Genomic DNA, 16,273 nt, shown 5'->3' with positions numbered 1-16,273 from the left:
GAGGAAAAGAAAGCTACTTAAGAAGGCAGTGCAGAGAGAGGAGGTGCAGGGGCAGGGGGGATAAAAAGAGGCTCTTACCAGGACAACCAGGACAGTTGTACAGGGACAGGTTTCAGAGAGAATAAGCTAGACACAGGTGAAGAAGGAATGAGCCAGAGAATAAGAAGAAGCCTGTATATTAGAGCATATTTCCATAGTTACTATAAGGCCAAGCAGAGCAATTCAGGAGATGCCAAGAGAGAGAAGCCAGACTGAATCAATCAGCTTAAAAGGAATTTGAGTCAGGAATGCTGAGTTGAATCATCAGCCAGAAATCAGAAAGAGCCAGGAAGGATCAAGCTTATTCAGCAGCAAGTCTCAGAGGCGGAAACTATTTTCCAACCCTATATTAGATTGTACGGGGGGGGGGGGTAGAAGTGTCCAGGACTCGCCCTAGCTTACCAGATAGAGGCAGTAAATCTCAGCAATGACAATTTTATCAGGTGAATGAAAGTTAAGATTTATACTCATTTTCTTACTCTCATTCTATAACACTCCCCCGAGGCTATATGCTTTTAAAAATCACATTTTAAAAACCCTACGCTCATACACAATTCCTAACTGTGTAACGAAAGTTGTGGTGCTGACTGTGTTTTCTAGGACATCAGTAAGTTGGAGGAACGTGTGCACAAAGTATCAGCAGAAGTCCAGTCTGTGAAAGAAGAACAAGCGCACGTGGAACAGGAAGTAAAACAGGAAGTGAAAGTATTGAACAACATCACCAATGACCTCAGACTGAAGGACTGGGAACACTCACAGACACTGAAAAACATCACCTTAATTCAAGGTAATGTATTTTGTCCTAGAAATGAGATGTTAAAAATATTGTCATTATACGCAGGTATTTGGTATTTGACATTCCTTTGTTTACAGTAAATGGTTTCTGAGGGTGCTGTTACTATAAAGCTCACAGAAGAAAGTTTAATGTGAGGTCAAGCATGATAAGGCCACCCATGCCCTAGAATTTCTTAGAGGAAAGGAAAGTCAGACATGATGACTCAGCACTAGGAAACTGAGTCAGGAGGCCACCACAAGTTTGAAGCCAGACAAGGCTTCATAGTGACAGCCTGCTTCAAACAATAAAATAAAATAAAATAAAATAAAATAAAATAAAATAAAATAAGCAGAGATTACTATATCATCATGAAAATTCTCTCTCTCTTTTTATTTTTTATTTATTTATTTTTTTGTTTTTTTGAGACAGGATTTCCCTGTATAGCCCTAGCTGTCCTGGAAAACTCTCTTCTTATCCAACTATACTTTTAATTATAAACACATCTTAAACTCTTAATAATAATCATAGATACATTACTTTCTTCTTCAGTTCCAACGAATCTTACTTTACAAGCATAAGTCATTTATATCTACATATTAGAATATAGTTATTTTCACTTGGTGGATATTTTTTCTACAGTCTTAACTTTCTGGTCTGCATTTTTAAAGTTTATGTCTTGTTAAAATGCTTACTTTTAAAAATACAATCTTACAGCTCTTCTCCCTGTATCTACTACTTAATTTTATGGTGGTGTTTTTTTTTTTCTCTTTTTCAAGCTTGGTTTATATCTCTTACTTTCTTGCTCTGTCTTTTATATAGTTGATCTGGATTGTTTTTATTGAATATATCTGTTCAAAATCACCCAAGACAGTTAGGACACTTTCTGGCTCCCTACTCTAGTCTTGTCTGCTGTTGAAATGTGTTATCTGTTCACTCTGGCGAGCATCTCAAAGACAAGTGAGTGATGTAGGGAACGGAAAGTGGTGTGCCTCGCAGCAACTCCCTGGCCTCCCACGAGCATCTCAAAGCCAACTGAGTGATGTCAGGAACTGAAAGTGGCGTGCCTCTCAGCAACTCCCTGGCCTCCCTTGTGAGAGGGGAGAGGTCATCTCTAAGTTATGAAGTTTTAAAAGCAAGAGTTTAGTATGTATTATTCATCTTACCTTTTTTATTAAAGGAATTGGACTTGCCCATGAGATAGCCAATTTTAGTACTTTAAAATCTGTGTCACTCATCTCTGGATCATGTTCCTTTTGTATAAAAAAAGTTACTGGAAGTTCATTTAGACCAAGTCAATGGCACGATCTTGAGTAATTTTATTTGTTCTTGATTTTTCTGGCTGTCTTACTACATACATATTTTTATGCTCACAGTTATTTTGGTTATTTTATGAGGATAATAATTGATGGTAACTCGGCTTCTGAATACCAGACATCTGTGAATGCCCATCTGTCTTATTAAATAGCCCAGTATTTAGACTCTATTGTGTGGACTTTGAATGACTGTTGAATTAGTTACTATAACAAAAAGAAAATTCTGTGTAACAGTTGATGTATAGTGGTTTATAGGGAATGAAGACAAGAAAATAACAGGCATGTAGACTCAGATGTCATTTTCCCACTTTGGTGCTGGCCTTGTACAGACTGGTTGTCACTCTACAGCTGAACTATATACCCTCTGGTTTTCATATATACACATACACATATGAAGATTGCTTAACCCTGTGTAGAATTGACAATAAGAGGTCTTAGTGTATTTTAGAGAAATTTTTCCTATACATTTTGGTTTTCCTATCCTCAGTCTTCTCTCGGTCTGTGATGTCTGTGAGTTCATTAACCTGAACTTCAGGTGTGGAGTTTTTGAACGTTTGGATTCAAACAGCATTGGTTGTACTTCCAAGAAATTTGATTTAAGATCGCAATCAGTTTCTAAACATTTTTTTCATTTTCATTCTCTCTCTCCTTTCTCTCTCTCTCTCTCATGCTCTCTTTTCCTCTTTCCCTCCATTCATCCTTTTTTCTGAAGATTCAACCCAAATACTTGCTAAACTTTATCTAAATTTCTATTTTAATTTCACTTAATATGAATTCTTCCCAATTCTCCCTTTTTCTGCTCTAATTGTAATGAAAGTACATTGGACTGACCCAATCTATCTCTGAGGTTCATTAAGCTCAACTTCATGATTGTAATATTTCCCTCATTAGTAACTACATTAGAAATTAGAAATTAAATATTAGACAGGCCAGATGAAGCTTATTAAGTCTATACTAGTTTAAGATAATTAAGAAGTAGGGTTGTCCATATCTTAACAACAAAAATAACTTAAAATCATCACCTATGCACTACATAGTATAATTTGATTTATTCATTGCTAATTCATTCTTTCTCTTTTTTATGTATTTATTAGCACTGGAATTGAATCTGAGGACTTATGCAATCTATATACAATGTTCTACCCAAATTTATACTTGTGATTCTCAATTTGATTATATTCACATTTATCAAAGAAAAATTTATATATTACAGACATTCTTGATATGTAATAAATTGGATGTTTTAAAGAAAATAAAAAATGCCAAATTCAAGTTAATGTTTATCTCTAGAAATGAAGTAGCTGAGTGAATGAGTGACCTGGTTGCTGGTATCTGTGCCTGGTCTCAGGTTGTTGCTGGGATATTTTCCTTATTACTGATCTTTTTAGCTCACATGCAGCACATGTGTTATCTGTTTTTACTTTTACTATCACATTAAAACACAGAGCAAAGAAAACTCTGGATTAATCAGTCTTCAAGTAGTTGAATACTTTCTTTGAGCATTTTAATCTTTATCTCATTCTTTTTTTAATTGGATATTTTATTTATTTATATTTCAAATGTTATCCTTTTTCCCAGTTTCCTCTCCAGAAACCTAGCCTATCTCTCTTCCCCCTCCTTCTATGAGAGTACTCTACTACCTACCCACATTGCCTCCTCACCCTGTCATTCCCCTACACAGGGGCATCAGGGCTTTATAGGACTAAGGGCATATCCTCCCATTGATCCCCCACAAAGCCTTCCTCTGCTACACATGTGGATGGAGCCATGGGTCACTACATACTTACTCTTTGATTGATTGTTTAGTCCCTGGGAGCTCTAGGAGGTCTCGTTGGTTGACATTGTTGTTCTTCCTATGGAGTTACAAACCCCTTCAGCTCCTTATACAAAGAACTCAAGAAGTTAGACTCCAGAGAACCAAATAAACCTATTAAAAATGGGGTACAGAGCTAAACAAAGAATTCACAAGTGAGGGATATCGAATGGCTGAGAAGCACCTAAAGAAATGTTCAACATCCTTAGTCATCAGGGAAATGCAAATCAAAACCCTGACAATGCTGGGAGTCTACCTCACACTAGTCAGAAGGCCTAAGATCAAAAACTCAGGTGACAGTAGATGCTGGCAAGTATGTGGAGAAATAGGAACACTCCTCCATTGTTGGTGAAATTGCAAGCTAGGACAGCCACTCTGAAAATCAGTCTGGAGGTTCCTCAGAAAATTGGCCATAGTACTACCTGAGGACCCAATTATACCACTCCTGGGCATATACAATGAAGATGCTCCAACATGTAATAGGAACACATGCTCAACTATGTTCACAGAAGCCTTATTTATAATAGCCAGAAACTGGAAACAACCCAGATGTCCCTCAACAGAAGAATGGATACAGAAATTGTGTTACATCTATATAATGGAGTATTACTCAACTATTAAAAATAATGAATTTATGAAATTCTTAGAGAAATGGATGGACCTGGAGAATATCATCCTGAGTGAGGTAACCCAATTACAAAAGAACACACATAGTATGCACTCATTGATAAATAGATATTAGCCCAAAAACTTGGAATACCCAAGATACAATTCACAGACCACATTAAGCTCAAGAAGAAAGACCAAAGTGTCGATGCTTATCTCACCCTTTTAAAATCCAAAGTCAAAATTTTGAGTCTTAACTAAGTCCTTCTATATTCTTATGTCTGTTGTTTTTCTAGTCCTTTTGTAAATAGCATTGTTCTTTAAATAGTTTCTTGTTGCAAGTTATTTTTCACTTGTCCTTTGTTCTCTTACTATGTAAAGACCTTCCTCAAATCCTCTTAATTTTTCTTATATATAATATTTAAATAAGATATATAAATATCTCTCTTAAAGCGCCAAATAGAAGACACCATTTTCCAATGTTGTATGTTGTATCAACCTTGAAATTGGTCCACTTGACTACATGATCTACAGCTTACTCAATCTGTCTAGAAAAAAAGATAATTTATTAAACACATAGTTTATAGTTTTAAGATTTTTTAATTAAAATTTAATTATATTATATATAAATCTCTGGATTTTCATATAACTGTCTTGATAAATAACAAACTTACCTATGGTTTATAATTATAATCAGTACTTGTTATTTTTCAAAGGGCCTCCTGGACCCCGAGGTGAAAAGGGAGACAGAGGGCTTACTGGAGAACCTGGTATACCTGGTTCTCCAGGCATAAGAGGTAAGGCTATAGTAATCTCTTAATCATATATCATGAAGTTGAGTGATGTGTTTTTATGTTTGTATTTAGAGGAAAATGGCTATTTCATCTATTTAATGGTGTGTGTGTGTGTGTGTGTGTGTGTGTGTGTGTGTGTGTGTGTGTTTAAATACTCTCACATTTTGGGAAATACAATGTGTTATAGCATCCTAATCACATAGCAAATTGAAGAGTAATCATTAATTCATTTAAAAAATGTTTTATTATTTTGTGTTTGGAGTTTTTGGCTACACATATGTCTGTGCATCATGTGCATGCCTGGTATCCTCAGAGACCTGAAGAGATTATCTAATACCAGAGAACTTGAGTCACAGACAATTATAAGTTGCAATATGGAGCTCAGGAATCATGCATAGGTCCTCTTGAAGAAAGTCAGTGCTTTTAGCTATAAAAGTCATCTTTCTAACCTAGGCTGTAATTATTGATTTCGTAGAATATTTAATGTTTTATCCAGAGTTACAACATGAGGTTGTTTATGAACCTGAGAGGTATTGGAGAGATTATATATATATAGATATAGATATAGATATAGATAGATATAGATAGATATAGATAGATAGATAGATACATATATAGTAGGCATAAGGTTGTATGTGAAGAAGAAAATCACATTCATATTAGATTAGTTTACAAGATATTATTTTCAATATATATAGATACATTAATGAGTTGTAAAAGTTAGAATATTATTCTTACATATCCTTTGACTTCACTATATCTCCTTAAACTCACAGAATCATAAGGTAAATAAAGCTGAGAAGATGAATGATTTTTCCCTGGGCTTTCAGCCACTCTCTCTATTGTAGTTACTTAGAGAAAAATTGTTCCAAATTATTTTCCTCTGAGTATGTTGTTCCTCTGAGTATGTTATCTTGAATCCAATGTTTTGAAAGAAGATAATGGGAGACAGAGAAAAGGAGAGAGCTCATGAACTATCTTTACTTAAAAAAAAAAAATGATGCGAACAATAACAACAATGTGACTGTCATGCTATTCAAATACCATGCTTTGCAAACAAATTATCTACACACGGTTTTAAAAGAACATAGCCCAAATGGTCTAAGGATAATTAGAAAGGCTGATTTGCCAAAAATTACCTAACTATCTTGGACTCCATCTTAGTTTTCCTCCTTAGATGAAACAAAATGGTCTTTTGATATTTTGACTAACCAAAGTTACAGGATGAAAAACACCCAAGGATGGAAAATACGAATAACATGTTTGTGAAAAGTATATCATTATGTATTTTATGTTCATGTCTATCATTATCATATATATCATATATAAACATGTGATATATAATACGTAGTGTGTGTGATTGTGTGTGTATGTGTATGTTCATCTTTCTATAAGCCAATTAGTGTGTGGTTTTAACATGATTTGCAGATAGGTGTTTTGTATTGTTTTGTTTTTTTGTTTTATTCAGCGAGGTCCTTCTTGTTGAGGTCTGTATAGACCTAAAGAGAAATACACTTATATCATAAATAGAGGAAGCAGGCCACATTACTGTACCTGCCAAAGCTACTATCATTAAGATCTGTAAGAAACTATCCCTCAATTATGAGGCACAGTTGGTAAAGCCATAGAGTGCAAGGGTAGAAATCAGTGAAGACCATGACTTGCTGTACAAAGCGTCATCTTGAAAACATTATTCCAGGTCTTCCTTCACTGTGCATGTGCGAGATAGGATTTGAGACTTTCAGCTTTTGTTACTAGTATAAACAGACACCATGTTAAACTAATACATCTTGACTCCTACTGAATTAATTAGGGTTATCTAGGGAAACAGACTGATGCATGAATGTCACAAAAATTATTGGGTTGGCTTACACAATAGACGCTGATAATCTAACATTTTCTTCATGCTGGAGAGGCAGAGAACTTGGTTACTCCGTTCCTAATGCCAAACTGCTTCAGCTGGCCTAATCTAGGACTAAAAGCTCGAGATAGTCTTGCAGAGCAACTGTTCTCCAGTTCATCTTGGAGACTCAAGAAACTGGAGTTTGCTGTTCAGAAAGAATGCTGGCTACAGCATCAGCAACAACAACCAGAGCAGTAGCCATAACAGCAGAATAAACACCAGCACAAAACAAACTTACAAAGCATACAGCACTGTTCATTCTTCATTGCTATTTTATGACTGCGCTGTTGCTGGAAGGTACCATCCACTCTAGGAGAGGGTGTCCTCTCAATTAGTTCTTCTTAGAGCTGCTCTCACAGGACCCTCTGCCCCCAACACGCACAGGGGCTTCTATTTTAATAAAATTCCAAATCCAATCAAGTTTGAAGTCAAGATAAATGACAACAACCTTTTCAGGTAGAGGGTTGCAACTTGAGTGGATGCATGACAATAAAAACTATGCAAGCTCCAAAACAGATAGGCTTTATCATCATTTAATATCTGTATTCTGCTCAGTGTTCGGTCTTGTTGCTTCAAGTGTGATACCAAAACCAGGAACTGAAAGATAGATGGTGATCAATTGTAATGGTTCCTCTTTCATAAACCCCATATATACTGTCATTTAACTCATTAAACCACCTTAACAAATACCTACTTCCACAGCCAGGATGGAAATGTCATAGAAATTTCTGTGGTGACTCTAGGGGCCCTAAATAGTTGATGCATTATAAACCATTACACATTCTCTAGCATGCACAAGAGATTAAAATGTGCTTTTTCTTAAGACATTATAATAATAATTCATTTTGTAGTACCAGTCCCTTTGAGAGAATGCTTTATTGCTTTTTACTTTTAAAATATATACTATATATATGTATATATATATATATATGTCTGTATATATGAAGATGTAGTTATTGAGAAATGTGGTTTGCATCTAAAGTGTTCCCATAAAAGGCTCTGAAAGTAAAAGTATGATAGTGTTATTGAGAAGTAAAGGGATCACAGGGTCACCAACCTTATTAATGTATTAATCAACTGATACCATCACAGATGAAGATCGGTAGGGGATAACTTATACTCTGAAATCTCCATGAAAGCAGGCTCTATATAACTGCTTCATTATTCTCCACACATTATTGCATGCTATGAATACCCATTAAGTAATTCAAGGGCATGGTGTTTAAATAAACACTCATGGATACTTCTTATTGTGTTGTATGTTTACTAATATGAATAATAAAAGTTCAAGCTTCAAAAATTTATCATACAGGCTATAGAAATATCCACCACTCAAAATGTTCTGGTTGATCATAGCAGCTTTCTGTATAAAACTGAAAGGTTTTATCTTTAGTTTACTGACAATAAGTGTTTAATTGACTATAACATACTCAACATACTCAATGCAACATGCTCATGTCATTTTTTATATTATCTTTCAAATGAATACATGAATGATAGGAAAATACCATACTTTCCTCAGAGATTCATTTCATTTATTGGGCACTCAAATATATTCAAAAATAAATTGTTAGACATATTTGTTTTCTTTTTTTACCCATGCAGGTATTCCAGGTCAAAAAGGTGACAGGGGACCAACTGGCTTCTCTGGAAATCGAGGATACCCAGGAATACCAGGAAAGGCCGGGAGGTCAGGTAGGTATTGTGATACTATTCCTGTTCTTGTAGAGTTTGCAAATAAATACTGGATCACTAATAGTGTTTCTAAAATACTTGCATAATTAATTTTTTTCATTATGGATAGCAGTTAACTTTATAGTTTAAAATAATTTGAAATTCATTTTTGCTCACCAGAAAAATTCCCATACATTAAAGGAAAATAGTTCTATACGCACATCACATTCAACAGACACACACAGGATCTATGCACTTCACATAGTCATAGCTTGCTATAAAGGATGTTGTCTACCATACAGTAAGTAGAATAGTAAGAATACCAAGAAAAAAGTAGCAGTGTAAATACCCTTTTAAACATAACTGACCAAATTTTGGTAAGTTCCAGGTTAAAAAAATATTCATTAAAAATATATGGATTTCTCTTATTAGCACATAATAATCAACACTGAATTCATTTCAACTTTTACATAGATAATGATTATTATTACCACTGATTATTAGATATTGAATTGTGTTCTTCATATTGCAGCAGTAGTAGAGAATAATTTTATTATTTCCATTCTCAAAGTTATACCAAGAGAATACAGTACATATTGTTAAGGTAATTTTAATAGATATTAGTCTTAGATACTTCTAGTTTTATATGAACATGTCAAAGACAGCATACAGTTCCCATACACCTCTCTTTAAATTCACAACTTATAACACCTTGTCTGGAGGTATCATTTGACACAAGTATTAAGCCATATTGACAAAAATCCACTGAGTACTTTAGGGTTCTAGTACTCTTTGTGTTCCATGTATATCTCTATGAGTGTTACAAAATAGTGTCTCAGTCCTAAAAATACCCTGTGATATAACTAAACACCATAAACTCTCCATCCAACCTCTACCAACTTATAGCATGTGAATGGATAAATAAACTGCGAAGAAGGCAGAAACCAGAATCATAGGGACAAAGAATCAGGCCACACCATGATACGGCAAGATCTTAAATGCATATTGCCAAGGCAAAGAAGCTGGTCTGAGAGCATATAGACTCAAAGATTTGAACTGCATGCACTTCTGACAAAGGAAAAATATAGAGACAGGAAATACATGCATGATTGGCAGGAGTCTGGGGGAGAGGCCATGATGGTTAGGAGATCACAAGGTGTCCTCAGGGCTGGGGTTCTCTTTTTTGTAACACACTGGTGTAGACATCATTGCATAGACACACAGCCAACAGTTGTTCATTGTTTTCTCCATACCTGAGTATAAAGTTCAAGCTGAATGTTTTATATTTATATTGTGAAGACCTTCTCTGTGAAGAATAAAATCAATGAACCACACATATCTTTAACCCTTCCTTCTCCTTTATAGTTTTAGATTTTTAATCCTTTCTTTTTGAACAATGTGAAAATTTGGTTATAGTCTTCATTATAGAGTACTCTTAAAAAATTAAAACATTGGGTTCTTTTTTTATGTTACTTCATTATTTTGCCTATTTAATGGTACTTGAAATAATTTACTCAGAACTACAGACCACATTTAATGATATAAAAAAACTGCAGTTGAAACTTGAGAATTAGCAGTTGCCGTCATAGGCATTGGATACATAACATTTAGCATTTAACTAATGCTAAATTAATTTAAAATAACATCCCAAATCATTTCAATTGGTATAATTTATGCAGTTGAAGTGGTTCAAGTCTCAATCTATTTTATACAGATTACATTTTTTAAAACTTTGGTGAATTAGGGAGCAAAAATCTTTAAGAGGGACATACAAATATTCCAATCAGAGATAAAGACAAAACATGAAAGTACAAAATGAACGAAATAATTCATATTAAAACACTAAAAATCAACCCTGAAGTAATTGTGCTATTAAGAAGGTTGTCTGTACAAGGTCAAGACAGCAAAAATCTGAATATTAGGGTAGATGGGTACAAAGTCTCATCATCAATAGCTAAGTCACTGTTGGCAATTGCTATCTTTTGGGAAAGGGGTAGTGGATTTTCTTTAAGGGTATGAATCTTGATATATCAAAATGTGTCTACTTCAGGCCCATAGCCAAGAATAATTGGGCAATATAAATGAGACTTTATGGATTTTTAAAAGTGGACATGAAGTTGTGTGGGTTGGGAGTTGAGGGTGGATCTAAGAGGAGTTGGAGAAAGGAGGTAAATATGATCAAAATACATAATATGAAATTGTCAAAAAATAAGTCTCATAAAAGAAAATGAGCTCAGGTATAAAAGTCCATTTCTTTCATTTATTGAGTATAAATTCATAGAAAGTGGAGTCTAGTTAAGTTGTCAGAGATGACAAACTGAGAGGATAGTAGGAGACGTTGCAGAAACTGCCATCTCTTAAGAAAAACACATTAACATTGTGAGTAACTTTCAAAGCAACTGTGTGATAGAGGGGGTTATTTTCACTTCATGGAAGAATAAACTTCAGCTTTAAAAGGCTTAAAGGCCATGATCTGTCCTAACCTCTGTATGGAGTAAAGCCAAACAACTGAAGATAATATTTTTGAAATCATTGAGACTTTTCCATACTCGAGATTCTTAAGCCACATCTCCAGATGTAGGTCAGATGAAAAGTTAAAGGGAAATCAAAACATTAATAATGATTTTGACTTTGAATCAATTAGCACTGAAGTCAGTCCTGTACCGATGCTAAAATGGTAGTACCTGTAAGATGGGAATCTGGTACTTCTTGGAAGAAGAGCTAATAGTCAGACAGAACCACTTTCAGGAAATAGAGTTATCACAATGGACATCTTGTGTTGGTACTGGTTCATCCTCTCCTGAATACCAACATTTAAAGTGGAACATAGGACCAAGTAGAAAACCATTCAGCAAGCAGAACTGTCAACATTCCTCTATTTACTTATAAGTTTGAGTCACTGACCTTCATATGGCACTTGGACTTTATATCCATGTGAATGGATCAGGGTTCTCATAGCCAGATATGACTAGACTAGAGGTTGGAGGAGCCAGTGAACATTTAGGAACAGTTATCAGAATTCTACAAATCCTTGAACTTTATAGTCTAATCTGTAGGATGGTCTTTTACCAAGAAATAAATAATGATACCAAAAATAAGGTTACAGTGGGAAAAATGCAAAACTTAGGATAAATTGGAAGATGCTGGAATCATAGCGATGGGGAAAGACAGAGAAAGAGAAAAATGAGAATGAATATGCAAAAGTCATCCTACACTCCAGTGTTGTCTCTTTGGGAACATTTCACATCCTTATAAACAACTTTAGATGGTATCATATCAAACTCACATGGGGCTTCCAAAAATGATCATCTTTATTAGCATTATGGCATGATTATTATATTTCACTAACTCTAAATTGCTATAAATTTTTTATCTTATTCTGCCGTGTCCTATTGCCATTTAAAGCAAGTTTTATGGAGTTTGAAACCATTGATAAGTGATACAGTGTGTGATTACTATACACAGGCCTTGGGTACAGTCTCCAGTATCTCTAAAATGAAAAAGAATCAAGATAGAAGGAAAGAGAACATCATTTTGAGTTGGGCTAATTTACTTTCTACTGTTTTTTTTTTTCCTCCTAAGGAAGCCCTGGACCTAAAGGACAAAAGGGAGAAAAGGGGAGTGGAGGCATAGCAAGTAAGTTTATGATTCCTTGTTTCCTGGGTCAGTTTTTGTAATAACATAAGACTGTGAGATTAGTGGCTTAGGCTTGAAACAAAGGGTGAGAATTTTAACACTGATCCACAGAGCTTCTGTAGAAGCCATTGTTTCCTCCAAATAAAGCAAGCTAACTGAAATAAAACAAATAGATTAGATTATTCAACCCTTTCACACTCATTACCCACTTGTACTTTTTTTGATAAACACTGTTTTCTAAAGGAAAAAAATCACATAGAAAATTGTTCAATTTTCAAGTCAGTTTCTAACCACTGGAGGAAAATCAAGCCCATGAATAGAAACAATTACAGGCCCCTTACATACTATGTGTGCTTAACAAAAACTCACATATAGACATTAGGACAACCTGAAGACCTTAACCTGGCTATTCTCTGGCAGCTATGGCATTTGTTTGTTTGTTTGTTTGTTTGTTTTTCTAAAACCTTGAAAATGACATATTACATATCCAAGACTTTCCAACCTTCAGAGGAATAGCTTTCACATCAGAGAGCTTCCTTAATGGAATGCAGGCTTCTTGTTGAATTGTACAAAACCAGGGCATCAAACATTAAATAGTAAATATCAGCTGACATGGCTACTGTTCTTTAGAACATCAGTAATTTTTATGTGTATAAGATGAATATACTTTAGTGTAATAATTTTGAAGAGAATGTACCTCCCCCCTCAGACACACACATACACATTTAGATTCTTCAAATCAAAAAGCACTTCTTCTGTCTTCCCAGGAGAATTTACATGTGAAATGCATGTTATGAGCATGTGTGGTGTGAACAACAGTCATATTCTGCTCATTCGGTTAGACAGATCATGGTAAAGTCCTTTTAAAAAAGAACTTTGCTATTGTGATCATTTTTTAAATATAAAATCAACATATCTTGGTTATCTAAAAATATTATCTTAATACTACATACAGATGCCATAAAGTTACTATTGTGATGAGCCATTGGAGTCTAAGACCACCAAGATGATTTTTAAAGTTAAACAATATATTGGAGTAGTGGATTTCTCAGAACTTCAGTATTTAAGGCGACATCAACACATTCCTTTGCTCATATATTTTTTTCAAGTGGCCAATTTTCAGTTAGATGCTTGCTAGCCACCTTTATCTCCTTTCCTTCCATCCCATTTAAATTCAGTTGATCTCTTAGCCCCTAGTCCTTTAGTTTCTGTGTACCTTCATTTCTATTTTTATTTTCCCCTACTTTTATATAAAGTGTTTTGATCTCATCTCCTTTCCTTGGGGCTTTCCCTGAGCTTTGAAACACGATTGTAGTTGAGTTTGGCATGTAAGGAGCTTCTCTACTTTTAGTCTATATATCGAAAAGTCATGCTGCTTTCTGTTTCCCACAGTCGCCAAGTACTTTTAATAATTTTTTAACTATGGCTAGAAATTTAGATTAAAAATTTCTGTGGCTATTTTGGAGTGAATACTTTCTTTGTGAAGGCAATAAGCTATTTTTGTGCATGAGCATATACAGCATCTTGGTTCTTTTACATGTGTCCCCAAAGAGAATGTAAAGGTAATTCCAAAGTATTCCAAAAGAAGAAATAATATGCCTATACATCTAACATAATAGGTCCTGGTTTTCTGTTTAATATGTAATCACATGTGCTTTGACCTTTTTCTCTCAGAGTAGACATCCCAAATTAGAAAGATACCACAATTGCCACAAATTAGCTGTTTATTTTCCTATTCTTGAACAGTCAATAATTTTTGCTTGCTTTTATTTGGCTTTAATAAGCAATGCTACATTCTACACTTCCCTATGCCATTTTATGAAAATAATATTAAATAGAGGATTTACTAGAAGTACAATCAAAGGTCATATGCATTTTACAATGAAGTCTGGCAAGTGCCTCAAAAATGGTGCAATAGCTTATTCTGTAGAGAATTGTCCAATTCTTCACATTTCAATTATAATCTTTAAATTTTGTATTAAATGAACTCAATGTATTTTTCATACTTTAGACGTGATTTAAATATAATAAAAATAACCATGATTTCCTCTTTCATACGCATGTCAGGATCAGTATAACTCCCTGATCATACTGGGGCAAGACCCTTTTAAGATCAGCTGGTCTGAGCTGACCTTTATCATCTCCTTAAAAGACCTTTCACCTCTGGACATGTCATCAGCACACGTGACTTCTGGCATCCTTTTGCAACTCCTTCAGATGACATTGGTTCCTGTGTCACATCATGCCTGGCTTCTCCATGACTTCTTCTGATCCTGGGTGCTGTTTGGGCCTCCATTGCTATATGTACATTATTACGCACTCTACTACAATGACTCCCAGCCCCTGAAACCCTTTACCTAGATGCCTCACATGCCCTTCAGAGCCTCTGCTGTTCCTCTCACATAGCTGTGCAGAATCCCATTAGACTCTAAGGAAAACTTAATTGAATATTGTTTGATTAAATATCGGTTCTTGAAATGTAAGGTATTTTCCTCAGATACAAATAGGGGTGGGAATAGAGATTTGTCCAACCATTCACTCACTAAGTTCATTGTGTACCAATTGGAGCCAGACTTAACAGCTCTAATATGTTTGTTTCAAACTTTATAAGACTAATTACCTATAGGAGACACAAATATACTAGTTATAAACAAACCAGAGAGAACTCTTCCAGGAAAAGAATAGAGCTATAGGCCTATATAGATATTGAGAGGAGATAAATAACTTTAGTACTCTAGTATATTTAAAAATAGCTTTATTTTTATTGTTTGCTTTATTTTCTTACCTTTTTATTCGCCAAATTGAAGCACATATATATATGTATATATATATATTTCACATATATATACAATTATATACTATGTATAAATCTATATATGAAAGAGAAAGATAAAAGTTAAACTTCTATAATTTCATATTTGAATGAGAACAAAACTTTACCTCAATAATTGCTTATCAATTTCAAACAAAAACATTTTGATCATAAAGAAAAAGCAATGCTTATTTTTAATTCTAGAAAGCTCTTTACATTTGTTTTCCTTTTATATTTTAAATACATATAGTGGAATCTAAATACTGCAGTAGAAATAGAGAATTTTTATACATTATAATAAGGAAGAAAATAGGAAACAAGAGAAAATGAAAGAAAACAAAATGCAGGAATAATTAAGATATAATACCTCATGTTGTTTCTATGTTGTTGCCTTTCTGTGAGTAAACAGAGCATATTTTTTCAGAATTTTTCTTTGTGCTTTAACATTAAACCCAAAGATCCACAGCATTAAGTGGTAGCAGATTACTAATTGTATGCCTGTGTATATCTCACTTTTCCTATTTTATGCTCTGCTTATGATCATGTCAATTCCTACCTCACAGGGTTGTTGTGGGGACCAAAATATGTGTGGAGATGCCTGTAAAACCATAAAGACCTTTAAAGTCCTAAGAGTAGTTCACAGCAGTCCTTTTATTTTTTTAACAGAATAGCTGTTTGCTCTTAGTTTTATGCAGACATGTTAAATCGCTAATCATATCGGGACTGAAAGAAAAACAGAAATGCCAGGAGCCAAATGTATATTTTGAATTAAAAAAAGAGAAGTGATGTTGAATAAGACATGACTTCTACATTATATGGAGCAATGCATATGTGCCCAGAACACAAGTCAGTGAGTTTGTCTTTGCAAAGCAGAAGGGGTGTGAGTTATAAGGAAGAGAAGCAGCTAA

General features: G+C 34.4%; 1 protein-coding gene across 4 annotated transcripts in view; it reads left to right on the top strand.

Moving 5' to 3' along the window:
* The window catches only part of Msr1 (macrophage scavenger receptor 1), a 59,850-nt gene that overhangs the window by 21,512 nt on the left and 22,065 nt on the right, over positions 1-16,273 (top strand). For 3 of the 4 annotated variants that reach the window (XM_031339573.1, XM_031339572.1, XM_031339575.1), the window contains 4 exons: positions 640-826; positions 5,263-5,343; positions 8,849-8,938; positions 12,500-12,553. In XM_031339573.1, the coding sequence (XP_031195433.1) occupies positions 640-826; positions 5,263-5,343; positions 8,849-8,938; positions 12,500-12,553 (412 nt within the window). Of the gene's footprint in view, positions 1-639; positions 827-5,262; positions 5,344-8,848; positions 8,939-12,499; positions 12,554-14,620; positions 16,001-16,273 lie in introns of those variants that run through there. The other variant, XM_031339574.1, reaches the window with a different exon arrangement.

Source organism: Mastomys coucha, unplaced genomic scaffold, assembly GCF_008632895.1.
Source record: "Mastomys coucha isolate ucsf_1 unplaced genomic scaffold, UCSF_Mcou_1 pScaffold22, whole genome shotgun sequence".
Classification (NCBI taxonomy): domain Eukaryota; kingdom Metazoa; phylum Chordata; class Mammalia; order Rodentia; family Muridae; genus Mastomys; species Mastomys coucha.
The sequence above is the reverse complement of the archived record's forward strand: the minus strand, read 5'-3'. Positions and strand labels throughout refer to the sequence as shown.